Raw genomic sequence first — 22,106 nt, 5'->3', positions numbered from 1 at the left:
GTATATTTGTTTACGTTGCAGATAAACCCAAAGTATTTCCAACTCTGGGTTTGCCAACGCTGATGCATTGTTGCATTAGGATTTAAATTTAATCTTCTTTAGGAAATGATATCAGATATGGATGCCCGCGTGTTAGAAGAATGCCTTGCTAAAGAACGCTTGCTTTTCAAAGAGCAGGAAAAATGGAGAAATGAGTTATCCACACTTACACATCTGACTTGGCTCAGAGCTAATGAGAGGCAACTGAAATGCAGGAATGCTCAGAAAGCCAAGGTAAAAAATTATATATTTGGAAGACTGTTCAAAAGTACAAGCTGTTATAGGGAGAAATTGAATTACCAGTGATGGGAGCCCTATGGGCTCATTTCCCACCCTAGCTTTGAAGTTCCATCAGAACACTTGGAAGCTCACAATACTGTGGTGTTTTACTGGCAATTTGTGGTGCAGTGCTACAGTATATTAAAATATCACTCCATAATTGAAACAAGGTATTTTTAAGGACATTTAGAGAGTGCCCAAGGGAGGGCAATGAATATTGTGAAGGGCCTTGAGGGGAAGCTGGGTGAGGAGCAGCTGAGGGCACTTGGTTTGTTCAGCCTGAAGGAGAGGAGGCTGAGGGGAGACCTAACTGCAGTTACAACTTCCTCATGAGGGAAGAAGAGTGGCAGACACTGATCTCTGCTCTGTGGTGACAGTGACAGAACAGAGGGAATGGCCTGAAGCTGTGTCAGGGGAGATTTAGGTTGGATACTAGGAAAAGGTTCTTCACCTGGAAGGTGGTTGGGCACTGGAACAGCCTCCTCAGGGAAGTGGTCACAGCACCAAGCCTGACAGGGTTCTAGAAGTGTTTGGATAAAGCTCTTGGGCAAATGGTGTGACTCTTGGGAATTGTGCTGTGCAGGGCCAGGAGTTGGACTTGATGATCCTTGTGGGTATCTTCCAAATCAGCTTATTTGGTGATTCTGAGATTCTGTAATTTTCTTTCAAGCCTATGGAATAAAATGAACAACTTGAAAGAAAGAGGCAGAAAAGCAGATAACCTCACCTGAGATTCTCAGAAGTAAAACTGTGTGGTTTATTTTACAAATATATGGGCATTAGAAGATAATCTGAACTACTAGTCATTCCAAGGAAGGGCAGAAATTTCTATTTTCCTGTTACATTTCAAGGCATAAAAAATTATATTGATTTAGAGAAAGAGGTAAAGAAAACTTCTCCTGTGACTAGTTGTTGTATTTGCTACCTGCATTTTGCTGGCATTACATATGCTCTTTATGTCACACAGAATTTACTAATTACCGAATTGCTATATGGGAACAAGGTATTTATGTTTCCAAAATGTATGTCTATATTCAGATAACTTAGATAAGCTACCCTTCTATCATCTTGGGAAACTCTGACTGTCTATAAAAATAAACAAACATGTCAGGCTTTGTACCTCCAATAAAAATTGTAAACAAACAAAACAAACAAAACAAATAAAACTATACAAATTCAGGAACACACAGACAAGCCCAAAGTTGCAACCTATCATCCACCAGCTTTTCCTGATACCAGTCTTCTCCTCCCGATAGCAGTGGGAGGGGAGAAAAGGCCTGTTCTTTTAAGATTGACAGCCAAGTCTATTGAGAATTGAGCACAACTGGAATCAAAAAATCCAGAGACTTAACAAAATGCAAGTGTACCATTCTGCTCAAACATCAGTGATTGCTTAAAAGTCAGAACTGAGTGAAAAAGAATTTTTATTTGTAAAGGTACAATTTCAATGGTTCATATGCCAAATAATTATATAGTGATGGAATTGACAGGCTGATCAGTAGAAACATTTGAACTCCAGATACAGGGAACCAAGCATTTAAGATGCAGCAACAAATAATCTACATTACTGATTGTAATTGTAAGTTTAGTATAAATGGAAAAACTGCTGTTTTATGTCGTAATAAAAGAGTTTCATTATAATTAGAAAAATTTCTTGTAATAATGTTCCCTCACTGTCTTTTCATCATCTAAGAGTTGTTCTGAGTAATTTCTTTGAAGATATTTCTTTAATATATCTGAAGTGCTCACTAAATTTTATTTAAATTTCAGATTCAACTCCAAAGTATTGTTAAGGAAGTAAAAAGAAAGGATCGTGAGCTAATCAGCTGTAAAAAGGCAAAAAGAGAAATCCAAAAAGAGTAAGAAAACAATATGTTATCAAAAAAGGTCTTCTAAGACAACTTTTATCCAAATAACATATGCATAAAAGTCTAATAATGATTTATTTCACACATCTTATTTCTTTAGACTTCAAGGATTTGTTAGAATGTATGATCTTATGCAAAAAGAAAAGGCTAAATCTATACAATTGATGAGGACTGCTCAGTGCCAAGCAAAGGAAATTGAAAACCGGGTAAAATTGCTAGAAAATCAAATAGAAAATCTAAGGGATGCTGTTATAAGCAAGGAAAGGTGAGTTTAAAGTACATGGTAGTTCACAACTATAGAAATGTAAGATTGGAAAAAATCTTAGGAGGGAATCTATTCCATCTTCAATTATGCCCATATCATCTGTGATAGTTATACACCTGATTTTAAAAATCTGATTAAAACAAAAGCATTTAACAACACCCCTCCATAATCTGTTCCAATTTCTTATCCCACTAACACTTCACGACTAGCTTGGACATCACTGCTTGGCAGAAAGCACTTTTGAAGTTTGGCGACTCCCTCAGTTTCCCATCCTTTATATCACAGTTCTTGGATCTCTCAGTTTTTCTGTTATGCTGTTTCATTCAATATGAGGAACACCACTGCACTCCTATTTGCTGTCCTTAAAGAAGAGGTCTGACACATATGATTTGCCAATGAAGTGGTGCATGGGACTATTACATGAGTCACTAGCTAGGAATGTGGCTGTCTAATTATTAAATTAAAACAAATTGGGGATTTTGGTTCAAACTCACTTCGAAGTTTATTAGATAACATTTATTTCAGATGAATTGTGGTTTCAATTTCCAAGCAATCTTAGAAAAAATAAAAGGTTACACTCACAACAAAGAAAATGAGGCAGAATAGCTGGTGTTTGTGACTCTTTTTTCCTATACCATTATTTAGTGGGGATATCTTTTTGACATATTTTTGTCACCCTTGTGATGAAATTCTGCAATATAGACAGAAGTACAGTATCTTGGAAATCAGTACTTGGGAAAGTAGGGAGATAATGAATAGCCAACTGTGTAGCAAAACAGGAAAAGCAAAACAGAGCAGTTAAAAATAACTTGATTTTCCCAAAACTTCATTATTTGGTGCCAAAAAATTGCTCATTCTGAGAAAAGATACTCTAAGTATTTATTGTGTATCTTCTAGTAGTTTGATTTCAGTCATGCTGGAGATAGCTAAAAAAGAAGTGGAACTTCAGTTATTGAAGTGATTTTGTCAAGATTTACAAGCTGACATTTTGTGGTAAAATTTTTGAGGCCTTTCCAGTTGATGAAAGAACGGAAAACAAAAAGCTAATAAGACATAAATATTGCATAGATACCAGAAATATCTCATTATTGTAGATGACCCCACATACAGATCCAACAGGTATTTTGGTTTCTGCAAACCTAGATTTAAAACTAGTCAGAGATATTGTATTTTCAGTAACTCTCTTGCCCATGAAAAGTATTTTTAATAAGTAGTCTTAAGTATCAGTATCACTGACTTCACTGCAACCCATACAGTTTGGAGGACAAACAGAGTATCAGTCCAAGTAAGACAAACTTTCAGAAAATATTTGAAACACATTGCATTTCTGCAATACTGTCATACTTTCAGTCTGAATCTTGACTCACAGAGGATTAATTCAATTCAGTAATACCCTGTGGTACTCAAAGTTTTATACATGTGGAGAAAATGAAAGAAGGCATCTCCCTGCCCTATATACAACAATTCAGCAATTTAATGATGGAGCCCATGAGGGAAGGATATTTTATCTGCAGGTCTATATTTCAGCAGGAGACTGTGCTTCTCCTTTCACTACCTCTTTTGTATGTTGATGTGACAATCTTCCCAGTGTGGATAATGTTGTGTCTCAATCCAGAAGTGATACTTACCGCAGATTAAATGCAATAACTCTTAAATTCCATGTTGTGAGCAAGCGAATGGTCCATGTGCTGACAAGAATCTATCTTTTAAGTGAAGGACCATCATCCACTGATCAACAAGGACACTGGAAATTATGAGATCTGTTCTTTATTTTTATGTGACCCTGTCATTAATTTTTCACTATGATTTTATCTGTCAAAGGGGCAATCTGATAATTTTCTTTCTTGTGTTAATGTTGTGACACTGTTTTATAAACAATAAATTTGGAGAGCTTTAAATTGCAACCACAATTTTTAAAAATATTGTTCTTTGAATAGAAGGGTGGGATTTCTACAAATTAAGACTTTTCATCACAGTTTATGTTTCTGCTTCTGAACTTTATGTTTTGTGGCTACTTGGGCTACTTAGTAGAGAAGAAAAGAGCTGTAGTGCAGTGCTCCCTATATAGCATTTTTCTTGTGCCAGAATCCACTTCTTCTCAAGCTGGAAAGGGCTTGCAAAGAAAAACTTCTATCAGAGAGTCTTTCTTCTTGTAATGCTTCTGTGAAGCAGAGATACAGAGGAGCCTTTGTGTCCTTGAGAAATAAATTTAAGCTCTGCTTATAATTGCTGAAATTGGTTTCAAATTGAAAGGACTAAAAACATTCCCACATTTCTGTTATGTTAAAGAAAATTGCAGGATGAGCATCTGAAGATTAAAAAGAATGAGAGAGCAATAGAGTTGATCAAAAAGGATTATTGCAAAGTCGTACAAGAGATTCTAGAGAATAAAGAAAAGGAAAAATATCTGAATGTTGAGAGATTTACCACTACAGTGACACTCATGGAAGAGGAAATCTTGCAGCTACGCAAAAAATGTGAAAGGGTTATTCAGCAACAAAATGAGAGGTACATTAATAAAATTGATCTAAGGTAGTGTTTAATTTGACATGCATGAAGCAGCAATATTTTTCAGCTAATGAGCACTCCTTGTTAGGAATGCTAAGTGTCTGTGGCACTGCAATGTTTTGCTGACCAGTCTGCCTCACTGCCCTGCCAGTGCTGCTTTGCATTATGTGGATGTTTCTCCACTGGTAATCATGCTCATTCTTCAGAACTATTATTCAAAAAATATGGTAGCTTGGCTACTAAATGTCTTGAGAACCTATAGCTTTCTGCTCTGCTTGTGCATTGTGCACAGATAAGGTACAAAAATGCAGATTATCTAAATCTCTCTGATCTTAATCCATTTTTAAATTCCGTGGAAGGCCAGAAGACATTAAAAATTATGTGAGAGACAAGGGTAACATTTCCAAGAGTATTTTCTCTGACTTTCACATTGCAATTATTTTGTTACTTATTTTAAATGCTGTCATTAGATTAAAATAATATTTGTGAAAACTTCGTACATTTTCCCAGATTATTACTATCTTTTAACATCATTTTGTAGGTTTTTGAATGGAATACACTGAATATGAGTAATTTTGTTTAAAAATTATCTTTTAATTTTGGCCTTATTTCAGTGGTCTTCTGCTCAGGGAACGAGAAGAAGAACTAGGCTTTTTATATGAAAAAATAAACAGGCAAGAGATGTTGTGTAAATATGGAGATATTAAGATGCAAGTTATGGATGAAAAAATCAATTTGCTGAAGCTGAAGGTAGCTGAGAAAAAAAGAGAGATTAAATTGTGTTTTAAAGAGCTCCCAGTGAAGAATGCCCTGGATGCACATCTGGTGAGACTTCAGATAGAGGTTGGTGTTAAAGGAAGCCTTTTTTTTTACTATCATTCTGTTTTTTAAAATTTAAGGTGATTTCATGGGAAAAAAAAGTCTGGATGTCCAAGGTTTATTAAAACAGCAAGTTTAGTAATACACTTGTCTAGCAAAACACTGATACATGTTTTTCACTTCACAGATGTGAGTTTCTATGCTTGCATGTAACTGGCTGATGCTCTTTGTTTCACACTTGCCAAATGCTTCCTGGGTATGGAATCCCAGCTAACTCACCCCATGGCCTGAAATGTCAGTATGACTAAGCTGGAGAATGGGAGTCATGGGGGAAAAATGGGACTGTAGAAAAAATTTGTTAAAACTGTATTGATGGAGTAGGTGGAGGGGTGGGAGATATACTTAGACCATCAAATTTCTAAAATAATAACTCAATTCACACTTGACCCTGAGCCTACTCTGGAAACTCTGCTGCCTACAATGATATAATCCACATATATTTTTTTCTGCACAAAAACAGTGTAAGTTTTAGTTCTAGTTACAAAATAGCATTAAACAACTAACAAACTGCAGTGCTTGGGACATTCTTTCCTTGCTTTTTGAAATGGCTCATTTACTTTTGACCTTATCTCCAGATGGTAATTTTCCCATACATACTCTGTTAATGCCTGCACAAAATCATAAATTAGGGTGTACCATTGCCTTTCAAACTTTCAAACTCGCCTCCATGGGAGCTGTGACTCACTGTTTAATAGTGCTTGCACTATTCTCTTACTTCTGGCCTTTTGAAGAAATTGTACGCTGTGCTACAAGAATAAAACCATAGTACAATACCTCATGCAAATCATACCCCAAAGAACATTGCAGGGCTAGCACAGATTTAAATGATGAACTGAGGCAGTACAAAAAAAAAAAAAAAATACTAAAGGAAAAAAATCGCAGAAGACCCCAAAGTTTTCAGGTAAGATTTAAAATGAGACTGAGTCACTCAGTCAAATACAGTAGCAAAATGCAGATGATTTTTGTGAACTGACAGTCAATCATGAAAGTTTGCTTTTTCTGCTCTGCATTCCTGCAACTTTCTCCTTAATGATGGTAGTTCATGTGAAATCTAAAATCACTGTTATAAGGAGGCTATTGTTTTAGGTGCTTTAAACCTTCTTGCAATGTTGACATAAAACTAAAAAGTCAGAAAATACAGAGTGGTGTGACATTATACATGCAGTAGTCTTAATAAATGTTCCCAAGTCAGGGATTTTCCAGTGAACAATGGCAAATGATCAGTTATCAACCTTTAAAATTTAACTAGATATTGGGATTACTGAATATTACATGGCTCAAACTGGCTGTTCACTCATTCATCTCCCTATGCTCAGCCATTCCAGCATTAATACTCTTGCTCCGACTGTCCATAAGAATTAAGTCCTATGAGAAGAAGTTTCAAATTGTTTGGCTTTATCTCCACAATTTAAACAAAAAACATGAGCCCAAATTTGAATTCTGGTGTTGGTTGCAAAATTCACATTGCTAGTTCAAGTCCTGTTTATAGATTTGACCCCACATTGAAATCTGACTCAGCTTCTGTTCAGTTACCACAGTCACAGACTGTCTGGATTAGGCAGGTTGAATCCTGTACCTGTGCCCCTCTTCATTCCTTTTCCTACCCTTCCTGTCTCCTTCAGTCTTAAGCAATACCAGACCTCTTTGAAGCAAGTGCTGGTAATATGGACTGGCTGTTTTCATTACTATCAATACAAAGAATTAAAATCAGAGATATTTACAGACTGCAAAAATGGACCCATAATCTCAGCAGCCATGGTGCTCTTTGGGAAGGGAAAAAGCCCAGATCAGGGCTGTGTGCCAATTCAGCAATAACGAATGCTTCACCTGGGTCTCCTATATTCCACATGAGCTGCTTAATCATCAAGGTAATGTATGTTCCACTTGTATGCCTTTCATCAGGAGAGCTGCCTATTTCCACAAAACATTGGTGAATAGTTTAGCTGAAAAAATACCATAATCTGAAGCAAGACAAGACCTCTTCTAAGGAAGTGCTAGTAACATGGACTAGGTAGGCTTGTTACCATCAATGTGAAGATTTAAAAGTAGAAATATTTACAGGCATTTCTTTACACAAAAAGTACCTGGTGAGACTGTAAGGTGGTTTTCTCTGGGCATAAAACTATGTAACTTTTAATTGGGACTGCACATCAAGGGACTGTTCCTGCTGACTGAAGTGACCCATAAAAACTAATCTGCCTTCATGCATCAATGAGAAATACTTAGCATTAATCATTAATTAGTCCAACACGTAGACCTGCTGAGCTGTCACAGTGCTGTAGTTGGGACTTTCACACCTTAGAGTTCAGGCAATGCACAAGGACTGTTTATTTGAGGCATTTGGCAACAACATTTGTCCAGGTTTTAATACAATCCCGTGAAAATCTCCAGGCTACGTCATCAGAGTCATAGAATAAAGGGACTAGTAGAGAGATGAAGAGTTTATCTAGGCAATCTGCTCCCATGCCAACATTGGATTGCCTGTTATTCCTGAGAGAGCTAAGCTGTGCTTTCAAGCCACCACTGGGAAACCAGTTTCCCCAGCAAGCTATCCCAGTCTTTTCTTAAGAGAGGAGAGATTTTCTTGACCTTTAGCCTGGATCTTTCATGCTGTGGTGTAAGAATATTGGTTTGTATTCTGTCCTCCAGGGACATGACAAATGGACCATTCTTTGCCTTTCTGCAACATTTCGTTTTCTGGAAGGATATTAATCGTGTTCCTCCCCCATTCTTTTGCTAGGCTACACAACCTTGTTTCTTTCAATTAGCTCTTAGAGATTTTTCTTAGATCATCCTTTTTCTGCATTTCTTTTATTTTTGGCAATATGGTCATTTGTCTTGAGGTGCAGTGCCTGGTACCTGTGGCTCACAGTGAAAGGATTCATTCAGGCATCTTGCAGGTTACTTTGCTGCTTATGCATCCAGGCATGGTGGCACCTTTCTTGACACGTGACATAGTGATTAATCTTCATGTAAATGCGTGTAACAACCAGACCCTTTTTTAAAGAAAGGACATCCAACCAGTTGACTTTGATTCTGTGTGTGTAAAGGCAATTTTTCCTGCCTACTTTTAAGGCTTACAATCTCTTAAAACTCAGGTAAAGTCCTGTCCAAGGAAAACACTACAAATTAGGAAAAAAACAAAGAAAGATGCCTGCAGTCACATTACTGAAGCAGACACAGAATAGCATGGTTATCTCTAAATGCACTTTGATACTTTTGGATTGGCTTGCATCTGATCACTTCCAATTCATATTGCAGTTAAAATTAGGGCTAGTATTTACGTTTAACATGAAACTTTATATAGCTTTTTGTACAGTGGTTTTGCTGCAAAAGTCCTTCTCTAAATTAACTATTCAGTCCTGCAAAATTTTCCTTGGTGTGCTGCCCCTAATCTCATTAAGATACCACTGCCTCCAACAAGGAATTTTCCCCTGAGTTAGTGGTTGAGAAATTTGGCCCCAGATAGGAAAGATCACTGGAAACATAGCTGCATCCTGCTGTTTGTGCTGGCCCTGCTTTTACATTCTTCCACTCTGTGTATTTTTGGGCTTGAGTTTTAGCTATTTGTTAGCAAAATGTAACTTTCAGTACCTAGCTGTGTTCAGAATCGTGGTTTGCTGAGGAAATTGTTCATTACAATCATCAAATACTTTTAGACAAAGTGTTCAGGAGTGAGTTGTGTGGTGCTTTTTTACTAGGAAAATAAGTTTTTAAGTGTTCTGGTAATGTTCCACTGCCACCTGAGAATATATGTTAATTGTCTCTTCTCTAGTTAAATACAACTTGTTAACTTCCAGCGACAAACCTCATCCTGGCAACATCTAAACATTTACTTTATACTTTGATGACTGTTCCTAATTTTGAGAGCCTGTGACCACATATTTCCTTAATCAATCATCACCTGCAGTGGATGGTTAACATTCACACTTGGGCAGTGTTATGTCAGTGCTAACAGCTCACTGAGAGCCAGCCTGGTGCACATCAGAGCACGCAGACCCACCCCTGTCAGTCCTGCAAGTCCAAACATGAAAAAATGGCCCCAGTCACTCCTTCAGCCAGTATTTACATGGAGCCTGGATGTCCATCTAGCATATTCTGGGAAGTGTTATTCCATAGGAAGATCTCACATCAGAAAGGTCAGGCAACACCTGCCTCTATGAGTCCCAAGGGTACCACATTGTTCAGTGTCACCACTGAGTCACTTCAGGACACATGCCTGGGAACATTAGTGTAGAAAACTTGGATGCCTGTGGGGATGACACCTTCAGTGCTAACCAGCAGGGAAGCAAGGCTTTCTATTGTATTCCTGAGGATAAAAAACAAAAAGTAGCTTGAGGACCAAGAAACAGGTGGAACTCAATTTCTGTCAAACAGCAGGGTTTCCTCTGTCCTGCAACTGTCACACTGTAGTTCCCCTTTAAAAGAAAATTCAAAAATGGCTCATAATTTTCTGTGTTGCCCATCCTCCTTATCACTACAAGGAAACTTTTTCTATTGATATCTCTAGACCAAGGTCTGGGGATGTTTGGTGGGAATACATAACTGTTGTGTCTTTTTGTTTGCTAGTATTCCCAGTGCAAGGACAAGGTTAAAGAGCTGGAGAAAAGCTATGGTGATGCCACAAATGAGAGTAGAAAGCATGAGATGGGAGGGAAGGACCTATCTCCACCTGAATTGCTAAAAAGGATTAAACAGGTAATATCACCTCTCATATCACAAGCTATCCTACTGTGCTTAACCTCTTTTAGAAAATGTGAATAGTGTCTTTTATTTTTAAAATAAACTTTCTGTAAGAGGAATTAAAATAATTATGATTGGCTATTGTGAACTCCAGCCCAGTGTCTGCTTTCCAGGTCAACTGGACATGGGACATTTTGACTTCTTCCAGCAGAGGCTGGGGAGGGGGAGCTCTGTGAAATACCCCTGGCTCTGCAGCATCCTCTGCTGATCACTCCATTCACATCCCTGGCATTGGGGTGCAGACCCACCTCACTAGGGGAAGGCACAGAAAGGGAGATAAATGCAGAATAATAAACTGCTAGCACACAGGGTTGTCAGTCTTTGGTAACTGGCCGTGAGCTGTTCCACCAGTATCCATGGGCTGTGAGCAGGAGGCAGACTTGCCAGCCTCTTAACAAAATCTGCCTGTGAGACACAGAATCAAATGCTGCCCCTTGTCAGGCTCTAGTTATTTGCTTCCCTGCCAAACAAGGAGCCACCAAACAGAGCTTGGTGGAAGGAGCAGCTGGGTCAGCCCAGCAGCTGACACAGGACTGCAGCACTGCTGGTGACTGCCCCAAGAGACTCCAAAGGGAAGCATTAGGTCCAATGGAAAACCAGTTTCAGAGCCCTCTGTGTAGGAGGGAAGAAGGTAAAGGAATGGCATTTTCTTATATAGCTTTGTGTGTCCCATTTATAGAAGCACAAAACTCCTCCTGATGCACAAAACTTCTCTGTGCTCAGTGTTTGGAGGGGATTTGCAAAGGACTCTGAAGGTGTGAGGGCAGTAGCAGCAAGCTCAGAGTCCTTCTTTTGAAATCCAGTTTGTAAAGACAAACCCTGAACACGGCTGCTTGAATTACCTGGGCTTTTTGCTTTACTGTCCTGTATTTCCAGACAGGAGGGAGCTCTGCATTGCCGAGCAGGCAACAACACAGCCTGCCATCATCAACCTGCACATTAAAAGGAAGGGTTTCTTGGAGTCATTATAAGTTTAAATGTCTATTTCAATCTCCTTGGGATTTAAAGTCATTTTAGTTGTAGTTTGTTTATGGAGCCCATACTTTTTTTTTAGCATGAAGAGTGAAAAAGTATTTAAAGCAAGAACTGAAACCTTCCATTACGGTGTGACTCAAGGAATCAGAAGATTTTCTTTAAATCTTCTGGAAAAAAACTAGAAAAAACCCATTGCTTTCAAGAAAAGCACAGCAACGCAGTAACAGTGGTGTAACCCCTGCCCCCAAAAGGGCTTGGTCTGATATGGAAGAATTGTACAACTGACAGGAACCAACTGAACCAATTTGGGCCTGATCCTTGGCAGACAGGGTGTAAATTTTGAGAAAACTGATGGTGAAGATGTTTGTTTATGGCTGTTCACCGGTATTATTTCAGCAGCTCGAGGCAATCACAGAACACTTCGTGCTGCACCTTCCCCTGTCCTTTCCTTACACTGTGTCCTCCTCCTTGCTGCAGATAGAGGCAGAGCTCACGGAAAAGGAGCAGAGATTGCTGAAGATAGATTTTCTCTCTGAGAACATTTCTGATCTGACGGACGGAATCCGTAGCTTGGTAGAGAACGGCAAGCAGGACATGCTGCTGTTCGCCAAGAGGGTAAGAAGGGCACTGCACGCTCTGCTTGCCAGCCTGTGCAAAATGAAACAGTATCTGGGCAAGAGGTGATTCACTTGCAAATTACAAAAGTGGCTGGAAATGTTGATAGGCAAATCATAAATTAGTCTTTAGAAATTACACACATGAATAGTAACAGTAATACAGATAAACCAAAACCATTAGGTGAATCTCCTTTCTTTAAAAATAAAGTTGCACCATAAATGTTACCTTTCACCAAAATACAGGATTAATCCTTTCTGAAGTAGATGCTTAGAAACTTTGTAGCATCCTCCTTTTGCAAATGCATTTAACAGCCTTTCCACAACAAACTTATCAAAGGCTAAAAAGAAATAAGGGGAAAAAATAATTAAAGGAAGGCCAGGTAAATTCTACTCTAACATTCAAAAAAATATTAACTTGGTATCTGGCTCTAAGTTCCTTTGCTATTTAGGTGGGGAGAAACACACAAGAAACATCATTTCCAATACAAGGTTTTTCATATAATTATGGCTGTTTCTTTTAAGTGTCAGTAACATTGTTTGGGAAAGACCGAAAATGCTCCCAGCCTCCATACTCCTAAAGAAAAAGCTGCAAATTGAGCAGAGCTGAGGGAAAGGCAGAAAAAAATGCAACGTAATTAATGTAAAGCAAGGCCAGGGTGGATTTTTTTTCTTAGATGTTAGGTTTGGCACATATAAAAGCTTAAAAAATATTTTCATAATAAATCTTTAATTTTACACAGGCAGAAAAATATGGATATTAACTGTGTTTGTGAAATGATGGCCATGGGCTAATAAACTATTGTAAGAATGGCAGTGTGCCAAAAGTTGCATTCACAAGTGCTCTGACTCTCCCAATTCCTATTAGTCACTTAAAGATTATTTAAGTTTTGTTGGTTTTTTTCAAAATCATCTCCAGTGAGACTCAAGGATTCCTGTCACATTCCTTTCCTGTTTGTCCCTCTTGCAAGGATAATGTCACAACCCACAGCCCTTGCATCAGCAATATCACTCAGTTATCTCACACAAATTTGGCTTACTCCAGCTATATTACAAAGTTAATTGTGCATAAACTCAAAGAGAATTGGGATCCTAGCCCTTTGAGGGCTGGGGGAGTTTTGCTGTCCAGCTGAAAAGGACAAGAAGCAAAGAGAAATGTACTTTTCTTTTCTTGTTTTGGACTAAATGTGACTTCTTGAGCAGCCAATTTTCTTTAGTTCTAATTAAATAATTTTCAGTTATTGAACTACTATTTAAAACCTTGTCAAGTTGGACTTATTTTGATGTGCCTAATGCTGACCCAAGTGTCATGCCCAGTGTGTGTCTAAAGGGAAGCCCCAGCTACAATGCAGCTGTTTTGCTTTCCAGACCAACGAACTGCAGAGGAAGATAAGTGACAAAACCAAAGAAGTGAGGGCTCTTTTTGCAGAGTTGTCCATGAAGCAAGCACTTGCCATTAAACTCCAGCAGGAACTCAGAGACAAAGAACAATTTGTGATGACTACTTCCTTGAGGATAAGTCGAGGCCTTCCCCCTCCTAATAAAAGACAAATGGAACGCTTGGAGATCCTACGCAAGAAGAAGATGCAAAAATCAGCAGCTGAAGCCAGAGCTAAAGTAAGTTCTTGTCATACATTACAGAGCTCCAGGAGCCAGTGTAGGTGAAAAACCACTACAAAAGTAGGTCTGTGGAGTTTTAACACCAGTCTGGCAACACTGCTTAGAGCTGGTCACTGAATCCTAAAGAGATCATATGCTAAAAGCCTCATCTTTTAATGCAGTAAAGCCTCAATTTTAAAGTAGTTTGTGTGACCATGCTGTGGCTGAAGGGCAGGGCAGCCATCAGTGGAATACTGCTTTTCATTGGATTTCAAGGTAAAGCTGCAAAAGGTCGGGTGTGGGGTTCAGAAGTAAGTTTAGTGTCTCCCACATATAAGATGCAATGAGCATTAGATCAGAAGCAGCAAGAAATCAGATTGCTGGGCAAAACACTGAGGGTAGGCAGGGCAGCATGGCAAATACTGCTTCAAACCCTACCCTGCTGGACACTGCCTCTGTCCTTGAGATGGTCAGTGATCCCAGAGCAGAGAGCTCCTACAGAATAATAATGGTTTAGAATATGAAACATCTGTCATGAAACATCTTCTCATGCTGTGACTCAAGTTTCCTTTCAGTGCTGTGGATTAAAGCTCACTCTAGTAATTGCACTCAGGAGCAGAATTGTTCCTCAGATGTTCTGTGCACAACTATTACACCTTTTAAAAGTTCATCTAATCTATTTTCTTTACAAATAAAAAAAGCATGACAAGCTCAAACTGTCTGCTCTTTAAAAGGGCAAACACAGATTTACATGGTCAAACCTCATGCTTTCCTTTTAATTCCCCTTCAGCTTTCCTGGCTTGCCAGGGATTAGACTAAAGTGTTTCCTTTGTCATGTATTCTGTACATCAGCTTGGGAGAGCACTGGAGTTGTAAAGCACACAAGCCCTATGTGACCAAGCTGTGTTTCTCTGACAGCACCGTGCAGAGGAGGAACAAGGTGCAGTGCCTGGCTATTCTCCCACTGTCCCCAAGGAGAAGAGGCTCCCACTGCCACGGCCCCACACAGTTCCCCTCAGACCAAGTGAGCCCAGTTCCAGTCGGAGACTTTTCCAAAAGCCAACTGCAAAGCCATCTGAAACGTGAACAGACAGCACCTGAGGCAGGAGAGAGACCATTGCAGCTGCTGGATCACAAGAGTCACCAGCATTTACACTGCACTGAAGGAAGATCTGTTGGTGTTCAGTCAAATTCCATATTGGAAACAAAATGCACAGCTAACTAGTTAGTGACCAAAGTCCCTTCTCCTGGTATCCCAAACACCATGCAGTATTTCCAGGTGTAAGAAAAGTGAGTGATCCTCGTGCTGTACTTATCTTTTTTTCCAGGTAAAGTTTTATTGCATCTGAAGATATAATACATCCCATTAAAAAGAAAAGGCTAGAAAATCTTCTCCTGTTATTAATATAATAAAACTGGCCAACACTTATACACATACACCAACATGGTTTTCTGCAGTCTGCTACTGGAATTTACACTTGCCAGAGAAATTCTAAGTATATTGAGAAAAATATTCCTTCCCACTATGCAGTCACTGAGAAAGCTAGAGCTTCACTGCTGGTAATGGCAAAGGGAGTGACCATGAACTTGCCAAGTCACTCCCAGGAACTGGATCTTTTTATTTCACTGGTAAGGAACAGAGAGCATCAATGGAAACTACTCAGAGAAAATATCAGACTTTTTTTTAAAACCTCACAAATATATCAAATTTTAATGAGTTTCTCTAGTTTAATACTCCATAATTTTGTAGAGTTTTTGTAAAATTCAATAAAGGCTGCAGAAATCCTGCATGGCACAAATTGGCAATTTTCTCTGTGTAGCAAATTGCTATTACCATTTTAAATTAATGTCACGGTTCAGAACTTAAAGCAAAAGAACAAACAATACTGGCTCAGTTACTCAGTTACATACAAACAGAAGTTGAAAACAAAGGAAAAACAGCCTGCCTAATTTCTTTCTGAAGCTGAGGTTTGAACTGTAACACTAGAAGCTGTAAGAAAGAGTTATGTAAAACTCTGTCCAAGCTACTGTTAAGATCAATTTCTAAAGCTTTTTCCTTATCATGTATTGCTTACAATATATTATACATATCTTTAAAAAAACAACAAAAACTCCCCACAAGCAAATAAACAAAACCCCAACAAAATGTCACATGCACCTTAAGGAGATTATATTTTGTGCTAATTACAAAACTGAAAATATTAGAATGCAGCTCCAGAAGCAGAAGTACCATAAGGTAACTGATACCACCACAAAGAATGAATACCTCCTTACTCATGCCTGACATAAAAAGTCATTTGTTATTCCTACCTGCTTTACACAATCACACCAAGAAATCTTTTTATTAATCCAAGTAAACAGTTACTGGTTCCTGTTCCTATTGTACAACTGCACTGCCTTTTACAGCATTGTCTTGCTAAAAGAAGTGACCTTTATACCAATTTTCACAGAATGTTTTGATACCCACGGTTGTTCCACTTCTGTGACCACTTCAAAATGAAACCACAGGTATATTTCAAACCTGGGGTTATGTCATATGCATTTCTCTAAGATTTATCTAGAAATCAGTCATTTCAGCTTCAGTATGTTGGACTAAACACTGTTTTGAGTAGCTCATGTCAGTGCTGGCAACTACCCAAAACTGCAGGTTATTTGGGAAACAACATTGCATTTAAAGGAATACTTTTACAGAGGCACCATGGTTTGACAGCCTTCTTCAACAGCAGGTTATTTCACCAATACTTGAGGCCCAGAAGTGTCATAGTGTGCTTGAGTGCTGTTTCCTCTACAAATCTTGCATTTACATGGTCTTGTTTTTCATATGGACCCACACCTAGAAAAACATGGTGAGGAAGTATTTACAAAGTTGTACATACTTCTGTATACTTAGAGTCCTGCAGTCTATTAAACATCTTCATCTACAATACCTAAAGATAAGGGGTAATAGAACTGTGGTTTCAGGTACCCAAAATACCTACAGCTTCCAGTGGTGCCCTTTGGATGCTCATCCACAGCAAAAACTGTCCTATTAGTGGGATGTAAGTAAATTAAATCCCACACAGAGGGAAGCCTCTCTGAAGGCTGGACTTGCAAACCAATTCTACACTGGAGATCCAAACCCAGATTGAAGCACAGTGACTGTGTTAGTGCTAGTGCATGAAATGGCTCAGGGCACATGCTCATATACTGCTACATGCTTTAACTCTTTTTCCTCCCCAAATAGGATGATACCCATACATGGAGAATCTTGGCCCCTGACACTTTCCATCAGCAGAAAGACGACCAAACCTATGTGTTCAGACATCACTGGAGTTTTACTAACTCAGTTATGTCAGTATAGGCAGGATACATCTGAGTGAGCACTAAAGGGTAACGATGACTTGTCTTCCAAAGTACAGAATTAGCATTACCTTGACTCTCTATCTCTGCCAATACATTAGTCAGGTAGTTCAGTGGCAAAAACTCCACAGGGACTGAGAGTCTCTCAGGGATAGGCCTGCTGCACTGTAAGGGAGAATATTTCAGGTCAGTTCACAAGGTCACACCATACCAAGGTTTAGTTTTTGTTTAGTGTGTTATAGTCTACAGAAAGCCTAGGAATCTCAACACTGCCAAAGCATAAGATTTATAAACATGGCCTCTGTGCTCTTACCTGACTGTTTCCCAGTTTCTCAAGCAAAAGTTTCACATATTTCCGTGCAATTAAATTTGCGTTTATCGGATGATTCCAGTACTGGCGGACCTTTTGACCAAGAGCCTAATAAACAAAATACAAACCCCAAAAACCTGAGAACATAAACATGGGACAGTGGAAACTTAAAAAGAGGAAAAGGGAGAAAAAAACCTGACATGAAATCCACATTGTAATGCAGATGTCCTTTGCTTCCAGACCCTGATGACAGAGGCTAAGAGGTCATCATGTTTAGCCATGGAGCCTCCCTTTTGCAGCCAGTAGCTAAAACATCACAATATGCTCCCAAAAAGTGGGAAATCAAAACCTCATTGCTCAGTCCTCACCTCAAATGGTCTGCCCCAGTGCCATTGTCCCACTTGGCATGTGTACTTAAATATTAATTGAGGTTTAAAATGACCATTTATCCTTTACTATGACTGATTTGAATCTATTCTTCCCCCACAGAATAATGTAGATGCCCCATTCCTCAAGGTTCCTTCAGGACAGGGCTTCTCTCAGGCTCAGTCTAAGGAACCCTAGACAAGCTGAACACTGGCAAGGAAAGATACTGGGAACAGAACTTTGGATCCCATTATTCAGGTCATCATCATGGAAGCTGATAACACTGACTTACATTCCCAGGGCCAGAGATTCAAAACCAGGTTTCCCAAAGCTTCCAAACCCAACCAACAAGCAGAAGAATAGGAATACATTGTAAAATTAGCTCCACCTTCTGCTATTCTCCCTGTCTAGATCTTCCCCTGCCACTCCCCATCAGCTGTACTGCAATGCACAGCTGTTCATTTTAGTAAATGCTGTACAGTTTAATGGTGCTTAAATCCTTGTTTCTGATGAAACTGAAGTCATCCACTGCATGTAACCTGCTCAAAATAGTCCGAGTCACCCCAAAGTGACCTTTTTGGCAAACAGACTATTCCCTGCATTTTTTCCTAAAGCTGTAAATAGATACAATAAAGCACTGAGTCTACTGTGCACAGCCAGCAGCAGTTGTTCCCTACATCTCTCCCAGCTCAGCTCTTCACGTCAGAGCATGGTTGGAATGGAGTTCCCCACCCACCAGGCCCAGGGCTTGCAGCTCAGAGGCCCCGTGCTGACCCCAGCTCACCAGCCCTGGCCCAAAACAAGACACAGAGGACAAAGAACATCCTGTGGAGTTCTCCCCCTCTACCCCTTCTCAAAACTGCTGCCAAATAAAGAAGCCTTTATTGGAGGAAAACCCAAGTGGCACTTCTGGCCCTTTGAACTACAAGTGACAGCACAGAACGAGCAAACAATGGGCAACTTATGAGGAGAAAAGCCTGTTCTGCAGTGAGGCATTCCCCGAGGGGGATCCCTGGTGTTCCTCTGCTCCCTGACATCTTGTGCTTCCCCCAGAGCCCTGTGCTGTGCACTAACAGCGAAAGGGAAGAAGAAGTGCACCTCCCATTCGGCTGGAACTTTTTATGGAGGACCAGTAATCAGCTCTAGCCTGTGGCTACACAAGTCACCTTGTCAGTGGGTAAGACTGTGAGGTTTAACTGACAAGAGATATTGTAATTCATTGTAACTCATCCCTGTCACAGAGCTGTGCTTCGATACTATTTTACAGCTTTCACTGTGGAAAGCTTTTAAATATATTTTTATCAGCTTTTAAATATATTTTTGAAGTATATAGAACCAAATGCAGAGGTCACAATTGAGAAAGGCTCTGTAGATGCTAAAAACCACACACAAAACCCCCATAGCTCCCTTTTAAACCCCATTAAACCCCCACTTCTTTAAGCAGATGAGTACTCAGCAGAGTAGTCAGTGCCAGTCTTCTTGACTCCTGTAGGGTACTGGAGGCTCCGTAAAACACTATGGACAAATCTATAATTGAAGTTATCAGGGTATCTTACAGTCTAGGAGCAGCACATGGAGAAACTGTGGAAGTTCTGGTTATGTTTGAATCAGGTTCTATTTGAATTACAACCAAATCTTTCATTGGTTTGACCCTATGCACAAGGAGGAATTTCCTATCAATTCCAAAATCTGAGAAATTACATCCAAAGTCATTAGTTACCTCTGGAAGCCTCATGACAATACTAAACTTCAGCTTTTCATTCTGTTCAGTGTCATCCAGATCTACAAGCAACAGAGAAAATAAACAAATCAAACAGTAATCACATAAACTTTCAGCTTTCTGAAAGTTGAAACTTATTCTGAATAAACCACTTTCTTAGTGAAATGAAAATTTCAATTTAAAGTAAGGACTATTATTTACATTATACTACATAAATAAGGATTTTTATTTATATTTATATAATTTATACAAATATATTTCTGTATATTCGTACATAAGGTCACCATTTTATGTAACAATTTATACAGTAACTCAAGTGTACTTTGACTAAGTACAACTCCCCAAGTTTATAATATTTCATTTACCAAGACCAGGCACAGACTGATACAGCATATTCTGTTGTCCCTTTTCTTGGACACTGGAGAAATACCACATCACTAGGCACACGCTGATTCATGTTCAGCCACCACTGGCTCATGACCAGCACTCCCAGGTCCTTTTCCCCTGGGCAGTTTTGCAGCCACTCTGCCCCAGCCTGTGGCCCTGCCTGGAGTTTTTGTGACCCAAGCATAGGACCTGGCACTTGGCCTTGTTGAACCTCACACCACTGGCCTCAGGCCATCAGTGCAGCCTGTCCAGATCCCTCTGCAGAGCCTTCCTGCCCTCCAGCAAATCAACACTCCTACCCCACTTGGTGTCATCTGCAAACTGTGTGTGAGTGCATTCAATCCCCTTGTCCTGGTCATTGATGAAGATATTAAACAAGACTGGCCCCAGTACTGAGTTCTGGGGAACCCCACTGGTGCCAGCTGCCAGCTGGATGTAACTCTATTCCCCTCAACCCTCTGGGCCAGGCTGTCCAGCCAGTTTTATACCCAGTGACCAGTGCTCCCATCCAGGCCATGATCAGCCAGCTTCTCCTGGAGAATGCTGTGGGAAATAGTATAAAAGGCTTTACTAAAGTCCAGGTAGACAACAACCAGAGCCCTTCCCTCATCCAGGGTGTGGGTCACCTGGTCATAGAAGATGAAGTTGGTCAAGCAGGACTGCCTTTCACAAACCCGTGTTGGCTGGATCTGATGCCCTGGTTGTCCTGCATGTGTGACGTGACAGCACTTGAGATGTTCTGCTCCACAACCTCCCTGACTCTGAGATCAGACTGTCTGTTCATCTTGTTCCAAACATAAAGCAAAAGCTGAGGGCCAGATAGCAGACTAACTTCCTCACACACTGGTGTGCACTTTCATAGGGTCACAAAAATTCCCCAACAAATTCTGTGAAGATCTTTAGTATTTGCTTTTCTAAGAAGTCTCTAGTGGAAAAACTACAAACTCAAATTCTCTCCACACAGGTATTTCTTTATGGGCTATGATAAAGCCAGTCACACAGCCTGAGCCCTAACTCTCTCCTTTCAGGTATGCAACACCATCAACTACAACCCTCAGGGAAACAACACTCTGAGAAAAGTTGAGTGTCCTGGGCAATAAAATCCATGTCCAAGGTGAGTGGCTCGAAGGACAACATTCCCAATTAGGTGGCTGGTAACAAATGAAACATGATGTTCACTGTACCTTTCAGCAATTTCCTGACACATGTTTCTGTCAATTGCAAGACCCCATTGTCAATATAGTGCAGGAGGGTGTGCAGAGGGAGACATCGAACACCAAGACCTAAGTGCAGAGTGTGAAAACCTGTGAAGGAGACAAATTTGTTTGGTACAATATGTATTTTTTTCTAATTCTCTATTAGAGACTTGCATTACTCCAGCTAACGCCATCAGTTCCCTTAATTTCTGATTGTTTCTAGTTCCTGAGGAAATCAATTTATCAAATCATGTTGTCTTATTTAGACATCCTTTAAGTCCTCTCCAGTACAATCTTGTCAGAAAGAAAGCTAAGGGGACTGGAAACAGTCATAAAAGTCATACAAGTCATACACTGTTTCTAAACATCTCCAAGCTTGTATCTGAATTGTTCCATCAATTTGTCTTTCCTCCTAATTAATCAAAAGCTGAGGCCTGACCACCCTCAGGATGCTGCTGCCACCCACACACTCCCACAGGCAGTGTTAACATTTCAGCTTCTTTAACAACAGCCAGATGATGGTCTTGTTATCATGCAACATTACTGTGGGGTAGCATTTGTGCCCACACAGACTGAGGGACAGACTCATACCAAAAGCAGTTTCAAAAACCAAAGACAGGCCAGGAAATACAAACCAGAAAGATTCAAACAGAATTGGAAAGCATTAAGATGTTAAGATGTCAAGATGTCTTTCCCTAACAAAAATATGCAAGATCTTTGAAAACAATGTAAACAATTATGAGGAACTCCAGGAAATGAAAGTCTACTATCAAGACCAGCTTTTCCATCAAGGCTGGAGGTAATTCCTTGAGGATAAAACTGAAAATTATTAGCAGAGCAAGAGCATGAGTAAAAACATTCTATTTCTTACAGGATAGGATTTTCCCTTGTAGCTCTTGACACTGAAGCCCAGTTGTCTAAATATATATATCAGTGAAAGGAGTCTAGATCTTAATTCTAAGACTGCACCCAAGCATTCCACTTGAAACCTCTGTTTCATTTTCTCTGTTTTTAGTAAC

General features: G+C 39.6%; 2 protein-coding genes across 7 annotated transcripts in view; one reads left to right on the top strand and one right to left on the bottom strand.

The window, feature by feature from the left end:
• CCDC146 (coiled-coil domain containing 146) overlaps positions 1-15,157 on the top strand; it is a 74,086-nt gene extending 58,929 nt beyond the window's left edge. The window contains exons 11-19 of the mRNA XM_085040082.1: positions 103-273; positions 2,089-2,177; positions 2,287-2,451; positions 4,741-4,959; positions 5,574-5,802; positions 10,408-10,536; positions 12,034-12,171; positions 13,539-13,787; positions 14,688-15,157. Coding sequence (XP_084896208.1) covers positions 103-273; positions 2,089-2,177; positions 2,287-2,451; positions 4,741-4,959; positions 5,574-5,802; positions 10,408-10,536; positions 12,034-12,171; positions 13,539-13,787; positions 14,688-14,855 — 1,557 coding nt within the window. The 3' untranslated portion in view covers positions 14,856-15,157. The remainder of the gene's footprint in view (positions 1-102; positions 274-2,088; positions 2,178-2,286; positions 2,452-4,740; positions 4,960-5,573; positions 5,803-10,407; positions 10,537-12,033; positions 12,172-13,538; positions 13,788-14,687) is intronic.
• The window catches only part of GSAP (gamma-secretase activating protein), a 45,685-nt gene continuing 38,660 nt past the window's right edge, over positions 15,082-22,106 (bottom strand). For 5 of the 6 annotated variants that reach the window (XM_085040096.1, XM_085040106.1, XM_085040123.1 and 2 more), the window contains exons 27-31: positions 21,076-21,195; positions 19,505-19,566; positions 17,422-17,526; positions 17,180-17,273; positions 15,082-16,602 (exon numbers count right to left, since the gene is read on the bottom strand). In XM_085040096.1, the coding sequence (XP_084896222.1) occupies positions 16,502-16,602; positions 17,180-17,273; positions 17,422-17,526; positions 19,505-19,566; positions 21,076-21,195 (482 nt within the window). In that variant the 3' untranslated portion in view covers positions 15,082-16,501. The remainder of the gene's footprint in view (positions 16,603-17,179; positions 17,274-17,421; positions 17,527-19,504; positions 19,567-21,075; positions 21,196-22,106) is intronic. The other variant, XM_085040127.1, reaches the window with a different exon arrangement.

Source organism: Lichenostomus cassidix, chromosome 1Aa, assembly GCF_008360975.1.
Source record: "Lichenostomus cassidix isolate B80296 chromosome 1Aa, HeHo_3.0, whole genome shotgun sequence".
NCBI lineage: Eukaryota > Metazoa > Chordata > Aves > Passeriformes > Meliphagidae > Lichenostomus > Lichenostomus cassidix.
This window is presented reverse-complemented; position numbering and strand designations above follow the sequence as displayed.